The 19,590-nt window shown below is 33.6% G+C and overlaps 2 protein-coding genes and 1 non-coding gene across 3 annotated transcripts; 2 read left to right on the top strand and 1 right to left on the bottom strand.

Moving 5' to 3' along the window:
* The first annotated feature begins 10,403 nt into the window (after window positions 1-10,403).
* LOC103862522 (nicotinate phosphoribosyltransferase 1) lies at window positions 10,404-13,583 on the top strand. Its single transcript, XM_009140230.2, has 13 exons — window positions 10,404-10,695; window positions 10,766-10,910; window positions 10,981-11,100; window positions 11,178-11,312; window positions 11,596-11,657; window positions 11,744-11,819; window positions 11,893-11,994; window positions 12,081-12,256; window positions 12,344-12,518; window positions 12,595-12,828; window positions 12,905-13,013; window positions 13,095-13,207; window positions 13,307-13,583. Exons 1-13 carry the CDS (start codon window positions 10,556-10,558, stop codon window positions 13,382-13,384), a joined length of 1,665 nt encoding a protein of 554 aa, XP_009138478.1. The 5' UTR covers window positions 10,404-10,555; the 3' UTR covers window positions 13,385-13,583.
* On the bottom strand, window positions 13,179-19,564 carry LOC103862521 (disease resistance protein TAO1). Its single transcript, XM_033287251.1, has 3 exons — window positions 18,273-19,564; window positions 16,587-18,003; window positions 13,179-16,513 (listed from the first exon to the last, which is right to left on the bottom strand). The coding sequence occupies exons 1-3, from the start codon at window positions 18,890-18,892 to the stop codon at window positions 15,947-15,949; spliced, it is 2,604 nt and encodes an 867-aa protein (XP_033143142.1). The 5' UTR covers window positions 18,893-19,564; the 3' UTR covers window positions 13,179-15,946.
* On the top strand, window positions 13,636-13,839 carry MIR5719 (microRNA MIR5719). Its single transcript, NR_120829.1, has one exon. It is a non-coding gene; the product is annotated as a microRNA MIR5719 (primary transcript).
* Window positions 19,565-19,590: the final 26 nt, after the last annotated feature.

Here is a 19,590-nt window from a genome sequence, read left to right as displayed (position 1 = left end):
ATAAGTTACCGACAGAAAACAGTGATATTTATGTTCTCGCAGCATTAACGGTGAGGCGAGATAGGAAACAGAAGTAGATTGGCACTAATGTTTCCCTAATGGAGTAAGAAAAAAGAAATCTTGCAGTTATTTTACGATCTCAACAAAAAGTTTAAATGAATATCAACCGTAAGATCTCTTCTTTCTTTTTACCAACGCAATCATATTCCAAGCTATGAAGAAACCGTGAGTCTGAGAACAAATAATATTCCAAGACTAACAAATGGTTATGAAGAAAAACAAAAGATCTTGGAAATATAAATTTAGTTAAAGAGAAAAGAGGCAAACTAAAAATGGGGATTATTATGAGTGGTCATATTCAAGTAATGTATCCTTTGAATCAGTTTCTCTCTCTCTATCTCTCACAGAACCCAAAAGAAGTCAGACATTGTTATAATGGTGAGAGAGACTTCTCGGCTTCACTTCTTTTTTTTTTTTAATTAAAAAATAGTTGGACTTTTATTAAGATTATCTCCAATGTATTTTGCTATTTTCACCTCTATAATAGGAAAACTCTATAATAGAGTTGAGATATGCTCCAATGTATTTCCCTAAAATAGCAATCTCTAAATTATAGACTAAAAAATAGAGGAATGCTATTTCTTCCTCTATAAATAGAGAAAAAAATAGAGATCTATATTATAGATGAAGAAATAGAGTTGAGTTGGAGCAATTTCACCTCTAAATGCTATTATAGAGGTGAAAATAGCAATGGGTTGGAGATGCTCTAAACGTTACCTCCTTTTATTAGAGTTTATTCCACTAATTTTTTAGATAATTTATATTAAAATAACAAATTCACTGTCAGACTATCTCAATAGAGAAATATTACAAAATTCATAAACTATTTAAAAATAGAGAAATTACACTAGATAGCAAAAAAAGCGATGTAAATTAGGTAGGTGGTAAAGGCACTGTGCTTTTTGAAGTAATATCAAAAGTGTCTATATTACTATAAGAAAAGTAAATTAAATGACATGTTACACGTCAGATTAACAGATGGTTGCACAGAGAAAAATAATATTAGTGCAAAGAATCTAAAGAGACTGTTGCACAGAGAGATAAAATGATAATAATGCAAAGAATCGAGAATGTTCAAATACTCTTTCTCTTTCCTGCAAAAACCTAAAGAGATTTGATACAATTCATATCTCAATGTATGGTCTCTCTGTAAAAGTAAATCTCATTTCTTAGTTCTGTCTGCAAAATCTCATTATTCGACCCTTCCCGGATCACCAAAACAAATCCATATAAGAAGCATCGTTTTATATCTAACAATAATAATCTAATCCAGTAAAGTTGATGTATCTGACATTGTTTCTACCGCCATTGAAATTTAAGGAAGAGCATGTAATGGGTAATCTAAAGGTTGAATCTTTTCCTATGTATATTAAGATTGTTCCTCTGCTTGAACAGATCATAAACGAAGGAAAATGGATTTAAAAATAAAAATAAAAAGATAGCCTTTTTGTTTGTTTTTTTTTCTTATTCCAAAATTAGAGAAATGAGAAATAGCTTTGAATGAAAAATCCAAGATCTATTTACTATATCCGGTTTCATTATCTCATTACTTCAAGTATTTCAAATAATTATTAACACTGTATCCGGATTGTAAAATATCTTACAAGTGTGTAAAATATCTGGCGTTTATAAAATACTTAGTTGGATATGAAAATATCTTCATTTTAATCACATTTGCGCCACACTTTTTGAAAAATATGTTACAACTCATCGCTTTTTAATTATTGAACATATATCCGGTTTCAATATCTAAGTACTTTAAATATCTCAAATGTAACTGGTTTAGTTCATAGATTACGCTTCATCTTCACTTGTAATAAAAATCAATTTTGTTCCTCAACCCCGGTAGCAGGTCATTAAATACGTCTCAGCTCGAGGACAGAATTGGCAAATCAGCACAAAAATTACTTGATTCTGCAAATAATTAAAAAAAATGCATAAATCTGCAATTACCACACATATTTTGTATATTCACCTAAATAGCTCTTAAAAATAATAGAAAAAGAGAGAAAAGTGGAAGAAAGAGAAACCATAATTTCTAAAAACACACTCTACAAAGACTGTATGAGAACATGTCTGACCATTTCTATAAAACATTAAAATTAGACTAAATCACTTTATTAGATTAAAAGTATTATTTTACATTGTTGAGCATCTTGTGTAAGAGCATCATTATCCTTGAAACCCATTTAAGGGTTTCTAAAAAAAAATTGTTTTATTAAAATAAAAATTTAAAAACGAATCAATCGCGGACCACCACGTGTAGGTGAGACCCGCAAACAGTGCAAAAAACCCATCACAATTGGTTCTTATTTCATGATTTTGAGAACTAGTTTTTATGATTTGGTGGGGCCCACACATTGTTTTTCTGAAAGAAACCCTCTTTTAGAAACTCCAGTAATGATGCTCTAAGGTTTTAGACCGGTTGACATGTTTTTATTCGAACGAATTTTTTTAAAAATACTTTAAAATCCAGTGTTATTGAACTTGTCATTTTATAAAACATTTTAAATTTATAGTTATTGAATAAAATTTAAGTTTGAAAATTCAAAATTTGTAGTTATAAAAATAAAAAAAAATCAAATTTCATGGTTTTAGATGAGATTTTAGAATTATTTAACAAAATTAAACCTTGCTCCGATAAACACCTAAAATCATCTAAAAACTCAGTAAAATTAAATCACTTTAAATTTCAGATTCAATACATCTTCTCACACTTATTCATGAAATCTTCTTTTTTTGTCAACATGAAATTTTTTTTTTTTTCAACTGATTTTGTCAACATGAAATCTTTCTTAGAGTTCACTTTTATTCTGTATAATTTGCTCCTCCTTAAATCTTGGTTGGTGGCACACAATAATAATTTATTGTATAAGTAAATTTGCCTTTTTATCACCACTAAGTTAATTGAACCAATGTAATTTGGGTTTACAGTGATTAGAATAATCTCTTTCAATTTATAGTCGCGTGTTAAAAAAATAAGCAATGCGAACACAAAAGATACTGTCAAAATTTTAAAGAACATGATGAAAGTCCAAATTTTACCTAGTCCGAAGCTCAATATGTATCTAGGTATAGTTTTCTGTTGTAAATAAAATAGAAATAATAACAATGCATTATTTTATACTGAAATTGATGGGTTTATCTATTAAATTTGTTATATATAATTAAATAATCCATCCTTTTGTCAAAATAAACGTCTTCCATTGGCTATGTAGTAAACTAACAAAATATCGAATATATAGTGTGAGGGTCGGGTCGAGTACTATGAAGCAATCACTTACTGTGTTTGTTATATCAAACTGTGCGTCCAATGAAGTTGTGTCATTCACGTCGTAACAACATCTTCCTTAAATGGCAACCTATTTGTTTTTTTTTTGTCAATCTATTCGTTAAACACAAGATTCGTCATAAGATGAGCTAAACCCAAATCTATCATTCTGAAATATATCAGTCAAAACTTATATATCTAGATATATCTAGTAAGTAGTAACGGAAATCTTTCAAGTATTTCACGAGACGTTTTAGAAATCGGCAACGCGTACACATATATACAATATTCATATGCACATTTTTGTATGTGTGTTTTGTTTTGGGCATGTTAAAGAATTATCTATAGTTTTTTTTTACTAAAAGAATTATCCATAGTTACAAAAAAGATTATCTAGGGTTTGAAGGCAAGTGGAGATTAGTGTACGAGGAAGCGGTACGACGGACCAATGAATACAGACTTCCTGGGAATTTCGAAACTTTATACGGAGTAATTAGTTTAATCACAAGTAGTATTGTTTTTAATCGTACGATAAGGAATCAGTTGGTCATGATAATAAATTGTCTGCAGAAGTTTAAATAAATAAAGTAAGTTCCCTAAGTACGATTTTATGTAGTAGTATTAAATTTAAGATGAACCTAATTTCGTCACTGAAGTCGTCACTTCGGGAATATGATAATGGCATGAGGGCTAGTATTTAAATTGAATAGTTTTCTATAAGTGGCAAGATTTGTAGTCTCACGAGGATAATCGTCTACTCAACTTGCCAGTACACTTCTTGATTGTTCTTAGTGCTTCAATATTAAATTCTTAATCGACAAAACTTTAACATACTAATTAAAAAGGAAAAATAATTAAATAATTAGTGGATTTGCTGTTTTGCTTATAGAGTCCTCTAGAAAACAAACAACTTGCAAGTAATACCTAGAATATAAAAGCGATATTCATTTTTTAATTCGAAATAACTTTTAACCACGATTGAGTACTTTGGATGGAATAAATTAAAATACTCATGTCCAGTTCAAATATTATGCTAAAATACTATATCATAAAGGAACAAATTTTATGTATGAGGCTGTACATATGGGTTAGATGCATTTCTGTTAATCATTTTCATAATGTGATATTGGACTAGGTATGCCACTATACTCATCTATATTATTAAAACTGAAGTACCTTTTAGTACTGTTTGGAAACATGGATAAAACATAAATGAGAACTGTTTGGAAACAAGGATAAAACATAAATGAGAATCGTTTGGAAACATGGATAGCAGATTAATTAATTTCTTTTATTTACACATTTAGTCATTACATTTATTATAAATTATATATTTCCTTTTTGTATTTTTTATTTATAGATTCTGCCACTACATTTAAAATTAATTTAAAGTAATTAATTACAATGGTTGTTGTTTCTTTATAGTGAAAAAAAAAACTAAAATATATAGTACATCTTATATAAAAGAATTTTAAATATAGTATTACTTTATTTAGTTTAGTCAAATATAAAAATTTCGAGAGTTCAATTTTCAAGAAAATAAAATATCATAAAATTAATAATAATTCATAGAAAACTAATGCAAAAATTAAATTTTGGGCATGTTTTCCTTAACAGAAAAAAAACAGGTCAATATATGAATTATACAATTACATCAAATTACATTAAGTTATAAAAAAATAATATAATATTATGTACAAATAAAAAAAATTATTATCAAACATCTATATTATAAAATAATATATTTTATTCTCTTTTTTAACGCTGATTTATTTTGATATTACAATTATGATATGAGAAATATTACATAAACGATTCTACTCTATATGTACATTACAAAACATAAAAAATATATATGGAATTTTTTAATTAAACCAGCGGTTTATGATTTTATGTTAAACACAAATTAAATCAAACACCCGCACGGGGGTGCGGGTCAAGTTCTAGTTTGTTTTAAATCTTAAACAGGATCGTCTCTGATCGAACAAATTATAATAAAAGTTGGATGGATCATGTGGTGGACTTTCATAATCGTGTTGTTTGATTTTGTTCACCGTATAATTTATTCATTGGGTAAAGGACTGTTAAGTTAGGGTGTACAATCAATTTCTGTTTATACATTTGAAGTTAGGTATTAAAACATATAAACGATATCATAATTAATCTTAATTTGGATCGGTTTTGTACCTTAAATTTCTGTATATATATATTTATCTTTTTGGTGAACTATATATATTTGAGATTTTGTTATCCTTTTCTGCTTGTTTTCAACGTGTAAATGAGAAATACTAAAAGCAGAGATCGGTTTGTTTTTAGTTTTATTCCTTCTTCAGTTTGGTCGAAACTTCGAGTTATTCAGATTCAAACTTTTTATTCATCAACGTCGTAGATAATCTTTCTTTTTCTTTTGCGTTTTCTTAATTTATTCCCTGTTTTTTTTGTCGATACATTTTTCTTTTTTTTTGTCAACTTGTCGATACATTTTTAGCCTCTTACCTCAAAAAGACAAAAAAAAAAAACATACATCCACTAACGAAGCCGTGTATGCAAAGGTTAAATTATCATATATATATATATATATATATATATCCACTTGGTACCGAATCACAATGAAGTACTATGTTATGTCAAAATAATATAAGACCTTTTTCAAAAAAAAAAAAAAAAAAAGAAAACAAGAATAATTACTCGGAATAGGGTCAGCAATATAAATAATTCGTGAAATAAAATTAGAGGTGGTCCCAGAAATGAGGACATGTATCTCTCATGCTTTGTCGAGAAAAACTCTAAACACGACACAGACATTAGACTGTGAATGTATAGTATAATTATTATCACAGCGATGTGCGAACTCATGTTCTGCAGCAACTTTAGTAAACCTAGAAAATTACAAGATATCTTCTTTTGCATCGTATCTAAGAAACACTGTCTATTCTGCAGAGACAACGTAGACGATAGATTCGACCTCTTTTCACGAGAGTAGAAAACTCTCTGAAACAAATGGCATTTCTGTTGTTATAGAAAGTGTATTTACCCTGCAAGATAAAAATAAAACCATTACTTTTTACAGTCTGCCATTTCTTTTTCTTTTCGGCTTTGTTTCTTTTAATTATGTATTGCCATTCAAGATGTCAGTTTCCGTATTTAGAATATTAGTTAGATGCGTCTTACTTATTGTCCGAAGATATCGTGAAAGGATAAAACGCAGAAAGAAATGAAATTATAATTTAACCAGAAGCACATTCTCTACATATAAAGGGGTATTAGTATGGAGGAATATATTTAATTTTAACAAACGTTAGATGTAATTATTTTTCTTTTTTCGATGATATATACTATATAGTAATCAATATTTATACATCAAATTTTCTAGTATAGTTAAGGTTTTAAAATTATAATTCTTGGCTATTTTTTCTGCTCTGGGAGAATCTTGTTTTCTTTAGGTGCAAGTGGAGAAGACTCTTTTTAACACACACATCTTGATCAAATATTATCGTCCCTCGCCGACAGCCTTCAGTTACCTTCCTACCTTATTGCCTTTGTTTTGTCCCATCGCTTTCGACACATTTTCTATTTATAGTAAACTTCAATCTGAATTGCATTTTGTGAAATTTCCATGAACCGAAATCACGTTTTAAGGCCACTAAAGAAATACGGATTAGAATGACATTATAAGGGATTTACTATTCACACTTAATCCTAATATACGATGTAAACTTGGTTAACATACTGTTTACTCGTCTCTGAAAAAAAGAGACAAAAAAAATTGTCAATAAAGAAAACGGTTCTGCACTACAAGAAAACAGCGGCATACTGAGAGAAAAAATCGTCGGTATGTCGTCGAGATAATGTTATTCTGATGACATACCGACGAAACAAATCCTCGGAAATAATTCCTCGGAAATTCATTTTTCCTCGGAAATCTCCGACGGAATTCCGAGGAAATGAATTTCCGAGGAAATGAATTTCCGAGGAAACTCCGAGGACAACAGTTCGTCGGAAAGGTCTGAGGGAGTGTATCCGTCGGGATATTCCGAGGATCAATGTCCTTCGGAATATTTCGAGGAAGTTGTCGTCAGGAATATCCCGAGGGATACACTTCCTCGGAATATTTCCAAAACTGAAAAAAAAAATTATAAATTTATTTTTTTAAATTGAAATTCGAAAATATAAAATTAAAATTGAAATAGAAAACATATTTAAAAATAGTTTTAATAAATATTAATTGAAAAAAATATTTAAAAATAGTTTTTATAAATATGAAATCATCTTTTATAAATCCAAAAATTGAATTTATATACAAAAAACGTTTTGTATATTTAAAAATAGTTTTTATAAATACAAAAAATAATAAAATACTGTTTATAAATAAAAAAATGTTTTATAAATAAAAATTTAGTTTTAATATATATAAATATTTTTATAGATATGAAATCATCTTTTTATAAATACAAAATAGTTTTTATAACTACAAAAAATAATAAAATAGTGTTTATAAATAAAAAAAATGTTTTATAAATACAAAATTAGTTTTAATAAATATAAATATTTTTATAAATATGAAATCATCTTTTATAAATCCAAAAATCGAATTTATATACAAAAAACGTTTTGTATATTTAAAAATAGTTTTTATAAATACAAAAAATAATAAAATAGTGTTTATAAATCAAAAAAATGTTTTATAAATATAAAATTAGTTTTAATAAATATAAATATTTTTATAAATATGAAATCATCTTTTATAAATCAAAAAATCGAATTTATATACAAAAAACGTTTTGTAAAATCCAAAATCGATTTTATAAATACAAAAATAAAAAACAATTTATAAAAAAATTCTAAATCAATTCAACACAACAAATTATCAAACCAAATCACAATTCTAAACCTATTACACAACCAAATCACAATCCTAACCAATCACCCTAACAAAAATCTATCAAAAAACTTCTACAATCATCAAATCTACTTTAAAACCTAACAAATAGAACCTAAGAGAGTGGGATAGGGTTCTTACATGATTTGTGTAGGAATAGAGAGGATTCGCCGGAGAGATCGTCGCGAGAGAAGGGGGAGATCGCCAGAAGAAGAGAAAGATCGCCGGAGGAAGAAGAGAGAAATGGAAAAGAAGAAGTGTTTCGTGTCTATAAAACCTAGGGTCTGACGGAAATTATCCGTCGGAATTTCCTCGGTATTTTCAATTTCAATTTTCGCGAAATATTTGGCGGCTGGTTTGCCCGGTTAAATGAAAATATTCCGAGAAAATTCCGACGGCCACTTAAATATCCGTCGAAATTTTTTCGGAATATTTTCATTAATTCGAGGAAAAAGAACATCATGTGCATGTATTTCTATTGGTTTATATTGTTCCTCGGAATTTCCTCGGACTATTCCGAGGAAATTCCGAGGAACACATGTTTGGGGTTTCAAAACATCAAATTGTTTTTGCCCTATATCATTTCTTATACAAATGCAATGCATACCATTGAGGAATCTTTGTATAGATGATCATAAACCATGAAATAACAAAATTTCAAAACGAATTGTAAGTATTCCCTTTACCGTTGATTAAAGTGTATAAGTGTTTCTCTTATGTTGTGGGGATTTCGTTTATACAATCGGAAAAGTGTTTATTATAGGGTAAGAAACAAATTTCTGACTTCATAATCAGTCTAAGACACTTAATAAGGGTTATATAAGTGTTATTCAAACCGCAAAACGTTGTTTTCGGTTTAAAAACCCTACTTCCTCGGAAAAGCCTCAGAATATTCCGACCGAGGAAATTCCGAGGAAAAACAAGTGTTCCTAGGAATATTCCGAGGCTTTTCCGAGGAAGCAGAAACCCTAAAAGCAAAGCCCTGAATCGTCGGAAAAGTTTCGGAATTTCTTCAGAATTTTTAAAATCCCCCAATGGCTCTGTAGCAGCTATAATATATCCTCGGATATTCGTCGGTGTTTTCCGAGGAGTATGATTTCCTTGGTATTTCATCGGTATATTCCGAGGAAATGCCGAAGAAACCCAAATTTTGGGTTTCTTCGGAATTTCCTCGGAAATTCGTCGGAATATTCTGAGGATCTCATTTTCCGTCAGAATTACGCTGTTTTTTTGTAGTGCTGATATCACCACCAAAGTCTTAACCCTTTTTTTTTGCTAAAAAAAGTCTTAACCCTTGAAGAATCGAAGGTGTTTTCACATCCCAATATGTCTCAAAGACGCATTTTCGTGTCAATTAAGTGGTAAAGTTTCTCACGACTTTCTAATTCGGGTAAAGGCATTTTAATTCAAGTTCTTGCTTATTTTGACAACTTTTATAAATTTCACAGAAATAGAAAATCTCGTGGTCCATCTAAAATAGACGTGACAAGCATGGGAACCGTCTAAATTAGGGTACAAATTGTGACTCGTACCTACTTTTCTCCAATATTCAAACTCTTTCATAATTCTTCAACTCATTTTTATGAATTCAAAAGTTGCGTTTTTTAATCATAAGAGTTATAGAGTATAGTATCAAAACACTAACTACGAAGTATACAAATCAGGAAGATGATGTTGATCATGTCGTGTTACACATTTACACAAGCGATACCTATGCAACTTTCCTATAAAAAAGCAAAATGCGCTGATCCTAGTCCGATTCCAGAACCAAAGCCAAACACGATTTAATATTGAATCAAGCTACAAGATGACTTGATATAAATGAAGACGAATTTGTAGAACCCGCCATCGGGTTCTTGAGACCAATTACTGCAGGACGGTGAGAATTAAAGTGAAAGTTTCAGCTTTTTTTTTGCTTCTTGTTATTGTTTTGTGCTCTAATCAGTCCAAGAGAAGAGTAATATTCATATTAGAAGTACATGCTGACATTCGAGCCCAAAAGATTAATATTAAGATTAGACCGAATCAGATAATAAGCAAAAGTGACCTACATGAAGAATGGGCCTTTTATATCAAACAGATTAAAAGGATGTTAGGATACACAACAAATGGGCCTATCCATTTAAAAGCCCATTTTGCCAAACTTATTTTCCACTTGAATCTTAAAAATAAAAGGTTTGAAAAATAATCGCTTAATTAACTTTAGATTCGGGGTTGAAGAGGACTGGAGTTGAAGTTGAAGCCAACCCCTGGGGACAAGTTGTCGTCACTCTTACGCTCTACATAGAATCTATAAGAAGTAGTTGCCCACTCACTCATTCTCCTCAACAAACACAGAGTTTAAAATGAACGTCCTTGGGAAGAAACCGGGTCGGGTCGTGGACAAACCCACGAACCCGATGGTGACTCCTCTCCTCAACGATCTCTACCAATTCACCATGGCTTATGCTTACTGGAAAGCCGGCAAGCAATCCGAACGATCCGTGTAAGTCCCTCTCTCAATCTCAAATCTCAATCCTTTGAATCAAAGTCTGAGACTTTATCATATTCTTCAGGTTTGATTTGTATTTTCGTAAGAACCCATTTGGCGGAGAGTACACTATCTTCGCTGGGTTAGAGGAATGCATCAAGTTCCTCGCTAACTTCACTTTGACCGACGAAGAGATTGATTTCGTTCGTGACTCCTTGCCTGGCTGCGAGGTAACAAAAGAAAAAAATAAGAAACAACTTTTTTTTTGATGTTTTTATTACATTGGGGGTTTGAAAGCAGGAAGCTTTCTGTGATTACCTTCGAGGGCTTGACTGTTCCGACATTGAAGTGTACGCTGTTTCCGAAGGTTCAGTTGTGTTCCCTAAAGTGCCTTTACTCAGGATCGAAGGCCCTGTTGCTGTGAGTTTTGTCATGATGATTATATCTTGAGTGATGAGGTTTCTGATTTTATTTGTGGTGGTTGGTTGGCTTTTAAGGTTGTGCAATTGTTGGAGACTCCGTTTCTGAATCTCATCAACTACGCGTCTCTGGTTGCTACTAACGCTGCCAGGCATCGTTTTGTTGCTGGCAAATCTAAGCTTCTGCTTGAGTTTGGTGCTCGGAGAGCTCAGGTTTCCTCTCTCTCTCATAGTGATTTTAGATTTGTGCACACCGATTAAGGAAACATTTAGTTTTGTATATTTTCTAAATAAAAACATTATCAACTATACACCTAACCATATTTCAACAAATAGAAAAATAAACTGGATAATATAAAGAGTCATAGAACATATAAAAATTAATAAGTTTTGCATTGAAATTCTAAAACAAAACTTATTTTGTAATGAAAATTTTACTCTACAACGATATTTAAATATGTTGTTGCTTAATCTCTATCTCTTATGTTGTTATTAGGGACCTGATGGTGCAATAAGCGCGTCAAAGTATTGCTACCTTGGAGGCTTTGATGCAACAAGGCATGTCTTAGTCTTACTACTAGTGTTTGTCTTTTGTTTTGTTTGTAGAACCAATGTTTGTTTACTTGCTATTCTTGTTATGGCAGCAATGTTGCGGCAGGGAGATTGTTTGGAATACCTCTCCGTGGTACACATTCACATGCTTTTGTCAGCTCATTCATGGTAAGCCAACTCTCTATAAGACTCCTCAATCATCAGAAATCATGAGTTAAAAAAAAGAGTTTATCCTTTACAGAGCCTTGATGAGATTGTTGACAAAGCGCTACGAAGCTCTGATGGGAAAACCACTTGTGAAGATTTCGTCAGTCTAGTCCAAACTTGCCTAGCCAAGATTCAGGTTTTGCTTATCTGAAAATCAAAAGCGTACTGTTTGATTCATTTCTTTTTTTTATAATCTTTCCTGTGGTGTGTGAACGAAAATAGAACTCATCTTCATTATCTGGGATCTTCTCCGAGACAAACAAAAGCGAGCTTGCAGCTTTCACATCCTACGCGTTGGCTTTCCCCAGCGCCTTTCTTGCTCTTGTAGATACTTACGATGTGATGAAGAGTGGAATCCCTAACTTCTGTGCTGTTGCTTTAGCACTTAATGAACTGGGGTGTGTGTTGAGAAAACTTACATTGATACTACTCTCTCTCTGTCTTTTTTTGTTTTCAAGATTCATGACTTGATGGATGTTATGCAGATACAAAGCAGTAGGGATTAGATTGGATTCAGGCGACTTAGCTTACCTCTCTACTGAAGCCAGAAAGTTCTTTTGTGGCATAGAGAGAGAGCTTAATGTGCCTGACTTCGGGAAGATGATCATTACCGCTAGTAATGATCTTAACGAAGAGACAGTGGATGCTCTAAACAAACAGGTAACTCTCACTCACCTTAACACCTTGTGAAATCTTTTACCAATTAGGCCTCACTTTGATGGAGATGTGACTTTAGGGTCATGAAGTAGATGCATTTGGGATTGGAACCAACTTAGTGACTTGCTATTCGCAAGCAGCGTTAGGCTGTGTGTTCAAACTCGTGGAGATCAATAATCAGCCTCGGATCAAACTTTCTGAAGATGTTACTAAGGTGTCGATACCATGTAAAAAGCGTACTTACAGATTGTTTGGGAAAGAGGGTTACCCTCTAGTTGATATTATGACTGGAGAGAACGAACCACCACCTAAGGTAAAAGCGAAGGCCTTATAGATTTCTTGAAAGATTGTGTTGTATTAGTCTTTTAAATCTTTTGTGGATTTTCAAGGTTGGTGAGAGGTTACTTTGCCGTCATCCATTCAATGAATCGAAGAGGGCTTATGTGGTGCCACAACGTGTGGAAGAGCTTCTGAAATGCTATTGGCGTGGCAATGCAGGTTACAACACAGTTCTTAATACTCAAGAGGATTAAATGGTTATTACTGATTATGTTTTTTTTTAATCTTGCGTCTGTGAAGATGAAGCTAGGGAAGAGCTAGAGCCATTGAAAGAGATAAAAAACCGTTGCATCAAACAGCTTGAGAACATGCGACCTGATCATATGAGAAGATTAAACCCTACTCCTTATAAGGTACTATCTATATATATTAAACAAACACCATGTGAGAACCTGTTTTGTAGTTCTAAGAGAGAAAATAAAAACTAAATTGTTTTACATAAACTTTTACAGGTTAGTGTAAGTGCCAAGTTGTATGACTTCATCCACTTCCTCTGGCTCAACGAAGCTCCTGTCGGTGAACTTCATTGAGAATTCACAAAATATAGTTTTGTATGCTTCTGTCTTTTCTTATAAAATTTAAGATATAACCATAGTATATCTATCGGCTTTGCCACTCATAAAGCCACTCACTGTATGAGTTCTTGATCTCAACTCTTTACAACTTTATCTATAAAAAAACTTGTATTCACCAAAACATTACTCGGAATAAAACACAGACAATCTTCTTGTTTTGATGAGTCTTCTTATCACTTGAGGAAAATCCACAATGTGTATTTGGTTGATCTCTCTTGCTTCTAAATTTTTTTAGATCTAGTGTTGTGATGATAATACGACTTCCAAGATCCAAACCAACAAATTTCTAATCGACATCATCAAGCATGAGTCATGGTGACCATGTTGAAACTTGTTGATTTAGTCATGGAAGTCGGATTATCATCACAACACAAGATCAAAAAAAACTTTTAAAAAGCAAAGTGGGATCAACCATATATACATACTGGATTTTCCTATGCTCCTGAATATCCTTGAGAAAGCCTTCGGGGAAGCCATTGTTTTGTTTTCTTGATGGGATCTGGATTTTTCTGTAGAAAAAAATTGTAGCAGCAACAAGATTGGTAAGGAAACAAGAAGAAAAATCTATTAGTATGATGAAGAGATGATCATCAAGATAGCAGACGCTTTTTTAGAGAGGATGAAAGAACTAACACATAGTGTTGAAGCAAAGAAAGAAAGCTTCGGGGAAACAGAGGTACCACTTTTCCACGGGCAAAAGTTGTGGCTTACAATATCATTGGGCCTACTTATCATGAAAGATGTCGGAAGCTTCTGTGTTCTTCCAAAAGATGAAAGTTACTTATGAAGTTAATGCCTCAAATTTTCACTACTGTGGATTAGCATTCCTCATTGTTGTATAGAAGATTCGGAGAGTAATAAAATGGACAAAATTGCTAAAGAAGTACCACCCTAAAGAGAGGAGATTAATCAAAATTTATCAGAGAATCAATATGAGAGATTATTACAAAACAAGTTTTGACGCGTCTAAACAACAGTCCCACATTCTTTTATCTCCCACATATAGTTAACAAGCATAAAATCAAAAACAAGCTCGGTGGAGATGACTTTGTCTGCTTCTTGTAGAAACCAGAAAACCGGACTGACATAAACGAAAGAATAAAAACGATGTTAAGAAAATAAACGAATGTAAAAGACGAATACAAGAACGATAAGAAATCGTATTCACAAAGAGATATGGAGTCGAGATATGATCTCTTTCCTTAACTCAAAATATTCGCTCCGTTAGTGAGACATGACTGTACGAATATATAGTCCCAGAATACAACCATAGCAGACGAATCACGTCTCACTCGTGATCGCCCTATCGAACGATAAATTCTACGAAATACTCTCGTATTTATGATTTACGCTAAGGGATTTTCGCTGATGGATTTTGATACGAGAAAAGTTTGGAAATGAAGGAAGAGGTGAGGCGATATTTAAGGAGACGAACGAGAGCCACTTCCCGCAACAGTTCCTGCACGTGTACGGAGATCTCGCGGAGATCACAGAAAGTTAAGTTTCGAAAACTTATTCACCAAGACTCTCTTATCTCGTTTAAAATTCGAGAGGATAAATGCATGACGTTTTTATTTTCTAAACAAACTAATTGTCGTTTTAAATAAAAATGCATATCGTTTTTTTCTGAATTAAATGGCAAAACGTTGAGCTTAACTTAGTTAAACAAAAATTATTCATACCCTCCACCCACGCCGAACTGGCCCGCGTAGGGATCCTTTCTTTCTCCCAAGCCAATTAACTAAAGCTATGTGTGATGCCTTATATATACCACTCAAACTCAGCTTGTTTACCCAATGTGGGACGTTGTATCATTTAGACACTTAGCCAAATTTGCAGGGTTTTGATAACACTAAGTTACCAACTTCATCACTTCATTTCTCATTCAATTCTAATCTGTTTTTGACATATGAATATACTAGATTATAGTACTCATAACAAGCTACATAATGAGATATTAATCCAGCGAAGACAACCACTGGTTTGGCCGGAAAAGTCGCCGGAAAACTCGAAAGTGTCAGCTTTGTGATTTGTCAAGAAACATGTTCCAACACTTCTAACTCGAATGTGTACAGATGCTTCGAGACTAAAGGTTTTAATGTTTCGTACCTGATAGACAAACATAGGGAGCATTCTGCTTGGACGTGATGATACAATACACATTGCCACTTTCTCCAACTCCATCAAACGCATATTTGTTCTCAGCAAATATGATGCCAGCCTTAAATTTCGTTGAAATGCCACCAAGAGGGTTTTGATTCAACTTCACTGTTACGGAACTCCCAGAAGATCGGTACCTGAAGCACACATGCACTTCTCCACCAGGTAAGACCGCATATTTATTAGTCGGGGTATATGGATGAGATCTCTGGCTTCTTGATTTAGTTTGATGCAATTAACGAAGTTGAGACAAATATCTGGATTGTGAAAGGAGCAGTCTAGTCCCTCCAGGGACTCACAATTCTCTGCATCTATCTCTGTTACGAAATCCGGAAGCTGCGGAAGTGATACCAGCTTCTACGCAGAAGACAAAAGTCTCGCCAATTCCTTAGTATAAGTAAAACCCTTGGAAAGTACATGATATAAAGGCTCTACTTCACTTGCACTTTTTAACAAGGAGCAGTCTGAGAGATTAGGTTCTATGAGAGATGCCACGTTGATGTTGGCTGGAACCACCTCTAAATTGGAGCATTTATTTAGGTCCAATTTCGACAATTTATGAAGATTTCCCATAGAGGAAGGAAGCTCCACCAAACTCGAGCAATAACTAAGATTCAATTCTTCGAGATTAGTTATATTTCCAATAGTAGAAGGGAGTTCCACCAGATTTGAGCAATGACGAATATCCAAATACTTAAGATTAGTTGCTTTCCCAATAGTATAAGGAAGTTCCACCAGACTCAAACAATGACCCAGGTTCAGTTTTTGAAGATTAACTGTATTCCCAATAGAAGAAGGAAGTCTCACAAGACTTGAGCAATACCTGAGATCCAAATCACATAGATTAGTGGCAGTCGAGAGATCAGGAAGCTCTTTCAAGTTTGCTGAAAACCTCAAATCCATCCACTTGAGATTGCTAAGCGGCTGCAATGACAATAACCCATTGTAGTCAGGTAACAGTTATATCTAGTTAAAATAAAATACAAATATTACTTACTTGAGTTTTCTCCCACAGTTTCTCAAGCTTGCTGTACCTCATGTCTAGTTGGACAAGGAACTTTGGATTAAAACTAGAAGGAAAACATGACATCCGGAATTCAATCCAACTTAGTAATCGAAGTTTTTGAGATATGGAGTTCAGACTACGCGGATTGATGCCATCTCCACAAATTCTTAAGAACTGAAGACTAGATAATCTTTCAAAGGCTCTTTCACTTGTGCATGCTATGTCCTCCTCGCTGCCGTCACAGAACGGGAGATCTATTCCTATAACATTGCTAGTTGCACCATTGTCAAAATTTTCAGCTTTATCATCACTAAGTACTTCACCAATATCTTTTGCATGATACAAAAACTGGCGTTTCCCGGGCTTACTAACAGATTGTTTTCGCACAATTTCTCTTCCTAGTTGGACCAGCAACTTATGCATCTCTATCACTCCCGAATCCATAGATAGGAGCGATTTTTCAGCTAAGACATGAAGCCCTTGTGTCACGTCCAAGAAACTATTTGCAAGACAGCCTTCCACTATATCAACTAATTCACAATCGAAAAAGCAGGCTATATGAAGAAATAAACTTTTATCTTCATCACTTAAGGCATCATAACTAATCATCAGAATGCTCTCAATTTCTCCGTCAAGGCGTGTCATTAACCTTGGCAGTGCCCTTTTCCATTCTTGCTTGGACATTCCCCGGAAATAGGAGCCCATAACCCTTAGCCCCAATGGGAGTTCACCTACAAGTCTTGTAACTTCACAAGCTAGCTTCACGAAACCATCTTTAGGGTTCTTCTGGCCAAAAGCATACATGCAAAACATTTGAAGAGCCTCATCGTTTGATGGAAAATCCACCTTGTATACATGGTTGATCCCACTTGCTTTTAAAAGTTTTTGATCTTGTGTTGTGATGATAATTCGACTCCGAGGACCAAACCAACAAGTTTCTCTCGCCATGGCTTCTAATTGTACTAACTTATCCACATCATCAAGCACGACAAGAACTTTCTTGTCTTTCAACCGATCTCTGGCAGTTCCCAAATGTGAAACCGTGAAACTCTTCTCATTGAATAACTGCGACATAAACTGCTCATGCAGATATAACTTAACAGCATAGTCATCGGAACAAGCTGGTATTGCATACTTTGTTTTGATATTCTTCATAAAGACACTAAGCTGGAAATTTCCCGAGTGTTGGTTAAAAAGAAACCTAGCAATGGTGGTCTTACCAATCCCAGGGGGACCCAAAATCCCAATTATTCTCACCTCATCCGAATCTAGCCGTAACAATAGTTCCATTTTTGTCACATGAGAATCCATCCCAACTAATCCCTCGAAATCACTTGACGGTGTGGAATTATTCAACTTGTTTGAAACATCAGTGGCAATTTTTTCAATCATATCTGCTTCCTTATCCCTGTACAAGGGAGATGATCAATACTAGTTCAGTTAGAAATACTTATGAAACATTGCACATTCAAATATTGTCTTGATCTCTTCTTAACCTAGTTCTCATACTATGTACCAAATAGTATTGTAGATCAACACACTTATTCTCTACATACACACTATTAAAAATATGAATTTCAAGGATGACTATTAGTATGAAAGGGTGGAATTATTATGTAAAAGCTACAAATATAGATGCATAGGTTGATGTGTTAGAAAAATAAACACATGACTAACCAGTTTCTTGAATGGTAACCGGTGATTTTGGCCACTTCAGCCAAAGCATGTTTCCATCTTCCAATCTCCTCCTTTGTTTTTCCTTTACAAGTTTTTCTGAAGACCTTCCCAAAATCTCCAGTCTGCGTCTTTACATCAGCTGGATCCACTTCATAGAAAAGGACCATCACTGTATGATCCAACTCTTCTCTGCACTTGATGATCTCCACCAGCTCGTTCAAGCACCATGTGGAAGAAGCGTAGTTCTTCGAAAGCAAAACAAGCGCAATTCTGGACCCTCTGATAGCTTCTATTAGCTCAGAACCGATAGACTTACTCCTCTCCATATCATTGTCAATGAATGGGTCGATTCCTTTTCTCCTGAACTCCTTGAGAACATGGCTGAGGAAGGCTTTGCGAACATCTGCCCCATGGAAGCTTGGGAAGACATGGTGTTTCCACTTCTGAGGCAAAGAAGATGGAGGAGACAAAAGAGATAAAGAAGAAGCCACTGTTTTGTTTTCTTGATGGGATCTGGACTTTCTGTAGAAAAACAAGAAAAATATTGTACCCAAAAGCGTGAATAAGTTTATTGCAGCAGCAACAACATTGATAAGGGGAAAAGAAGAATCCATTAGCATGATGAAGAGAGGATCGAGATTACTTGAGCTTTTAGAGATGATGAAGAATTAATAATGAGGCTCAGGGCCAGATACTCAGGGGCAGATCTACAGCACCTAAGCGTGGGACACGTCACACGCACCCCGTAGTAATATTGTAAATTGTCTAACCAGGTAGAAACATTATAGTTTATATGGTCAGCTGGCCGTAGGTGTTGTGCTATTAGTGCTTAGGGGTAGGTATTTTACTTATTTATTCAGTTTCTTTTTGTCGATTCATTTTAAATTAACTGATTAAGATTCGAAAAGAGTGATTAGCCTTATCACCATTTACATACTTAATTTTAAATAAACATTTTGGGAAAATAAGTGCTTCATATTAACACGTATTAGCACGAGACGACAAAGGAAAGCGTTGGAGAATGTTGACTCCATTGAGTCATTGAATGAATAATGAAAAAAAAAAAGTAAACTTACGCGGAAACAGAGGTATCACCGGTCAATGAATAGAAAAGAGCTTATGCATCAAGAGCAACAAACACCCTGAGAGTGAAACCTGTTTTGTATCAAGAGAGCTCTCTTAGCTAGAACCTAATTTGTTTTTGCTTACACTTGCAATATGTGTTGTCTGGTTAGGTGGGTGTGTGAATATTGTGAATATACATATAACCATGGCAACAGCTTTGCCACTTTATGAGTTCTTACACTGATTCCCACTC

Source organism: Brassica rapa, chromosome A03, assembly GCF_000309985.2.
Source record: "Brassica rapa cultivar Chiifu-401-42 chromosome A03, CAAS_Brap_v3.01, whole genome shotgun sequence".
Taxonomy (NCBI): domain Eukaryota; kingdom Viridiplantae; phylum Streptophyta; class Magnoliopsida; order Brassicales; family Brassicaceae; genus Brassica; species Brassica rapa.
This window is presented reverse-complemented; position numbering and strand designations above follow the sequence as displayed.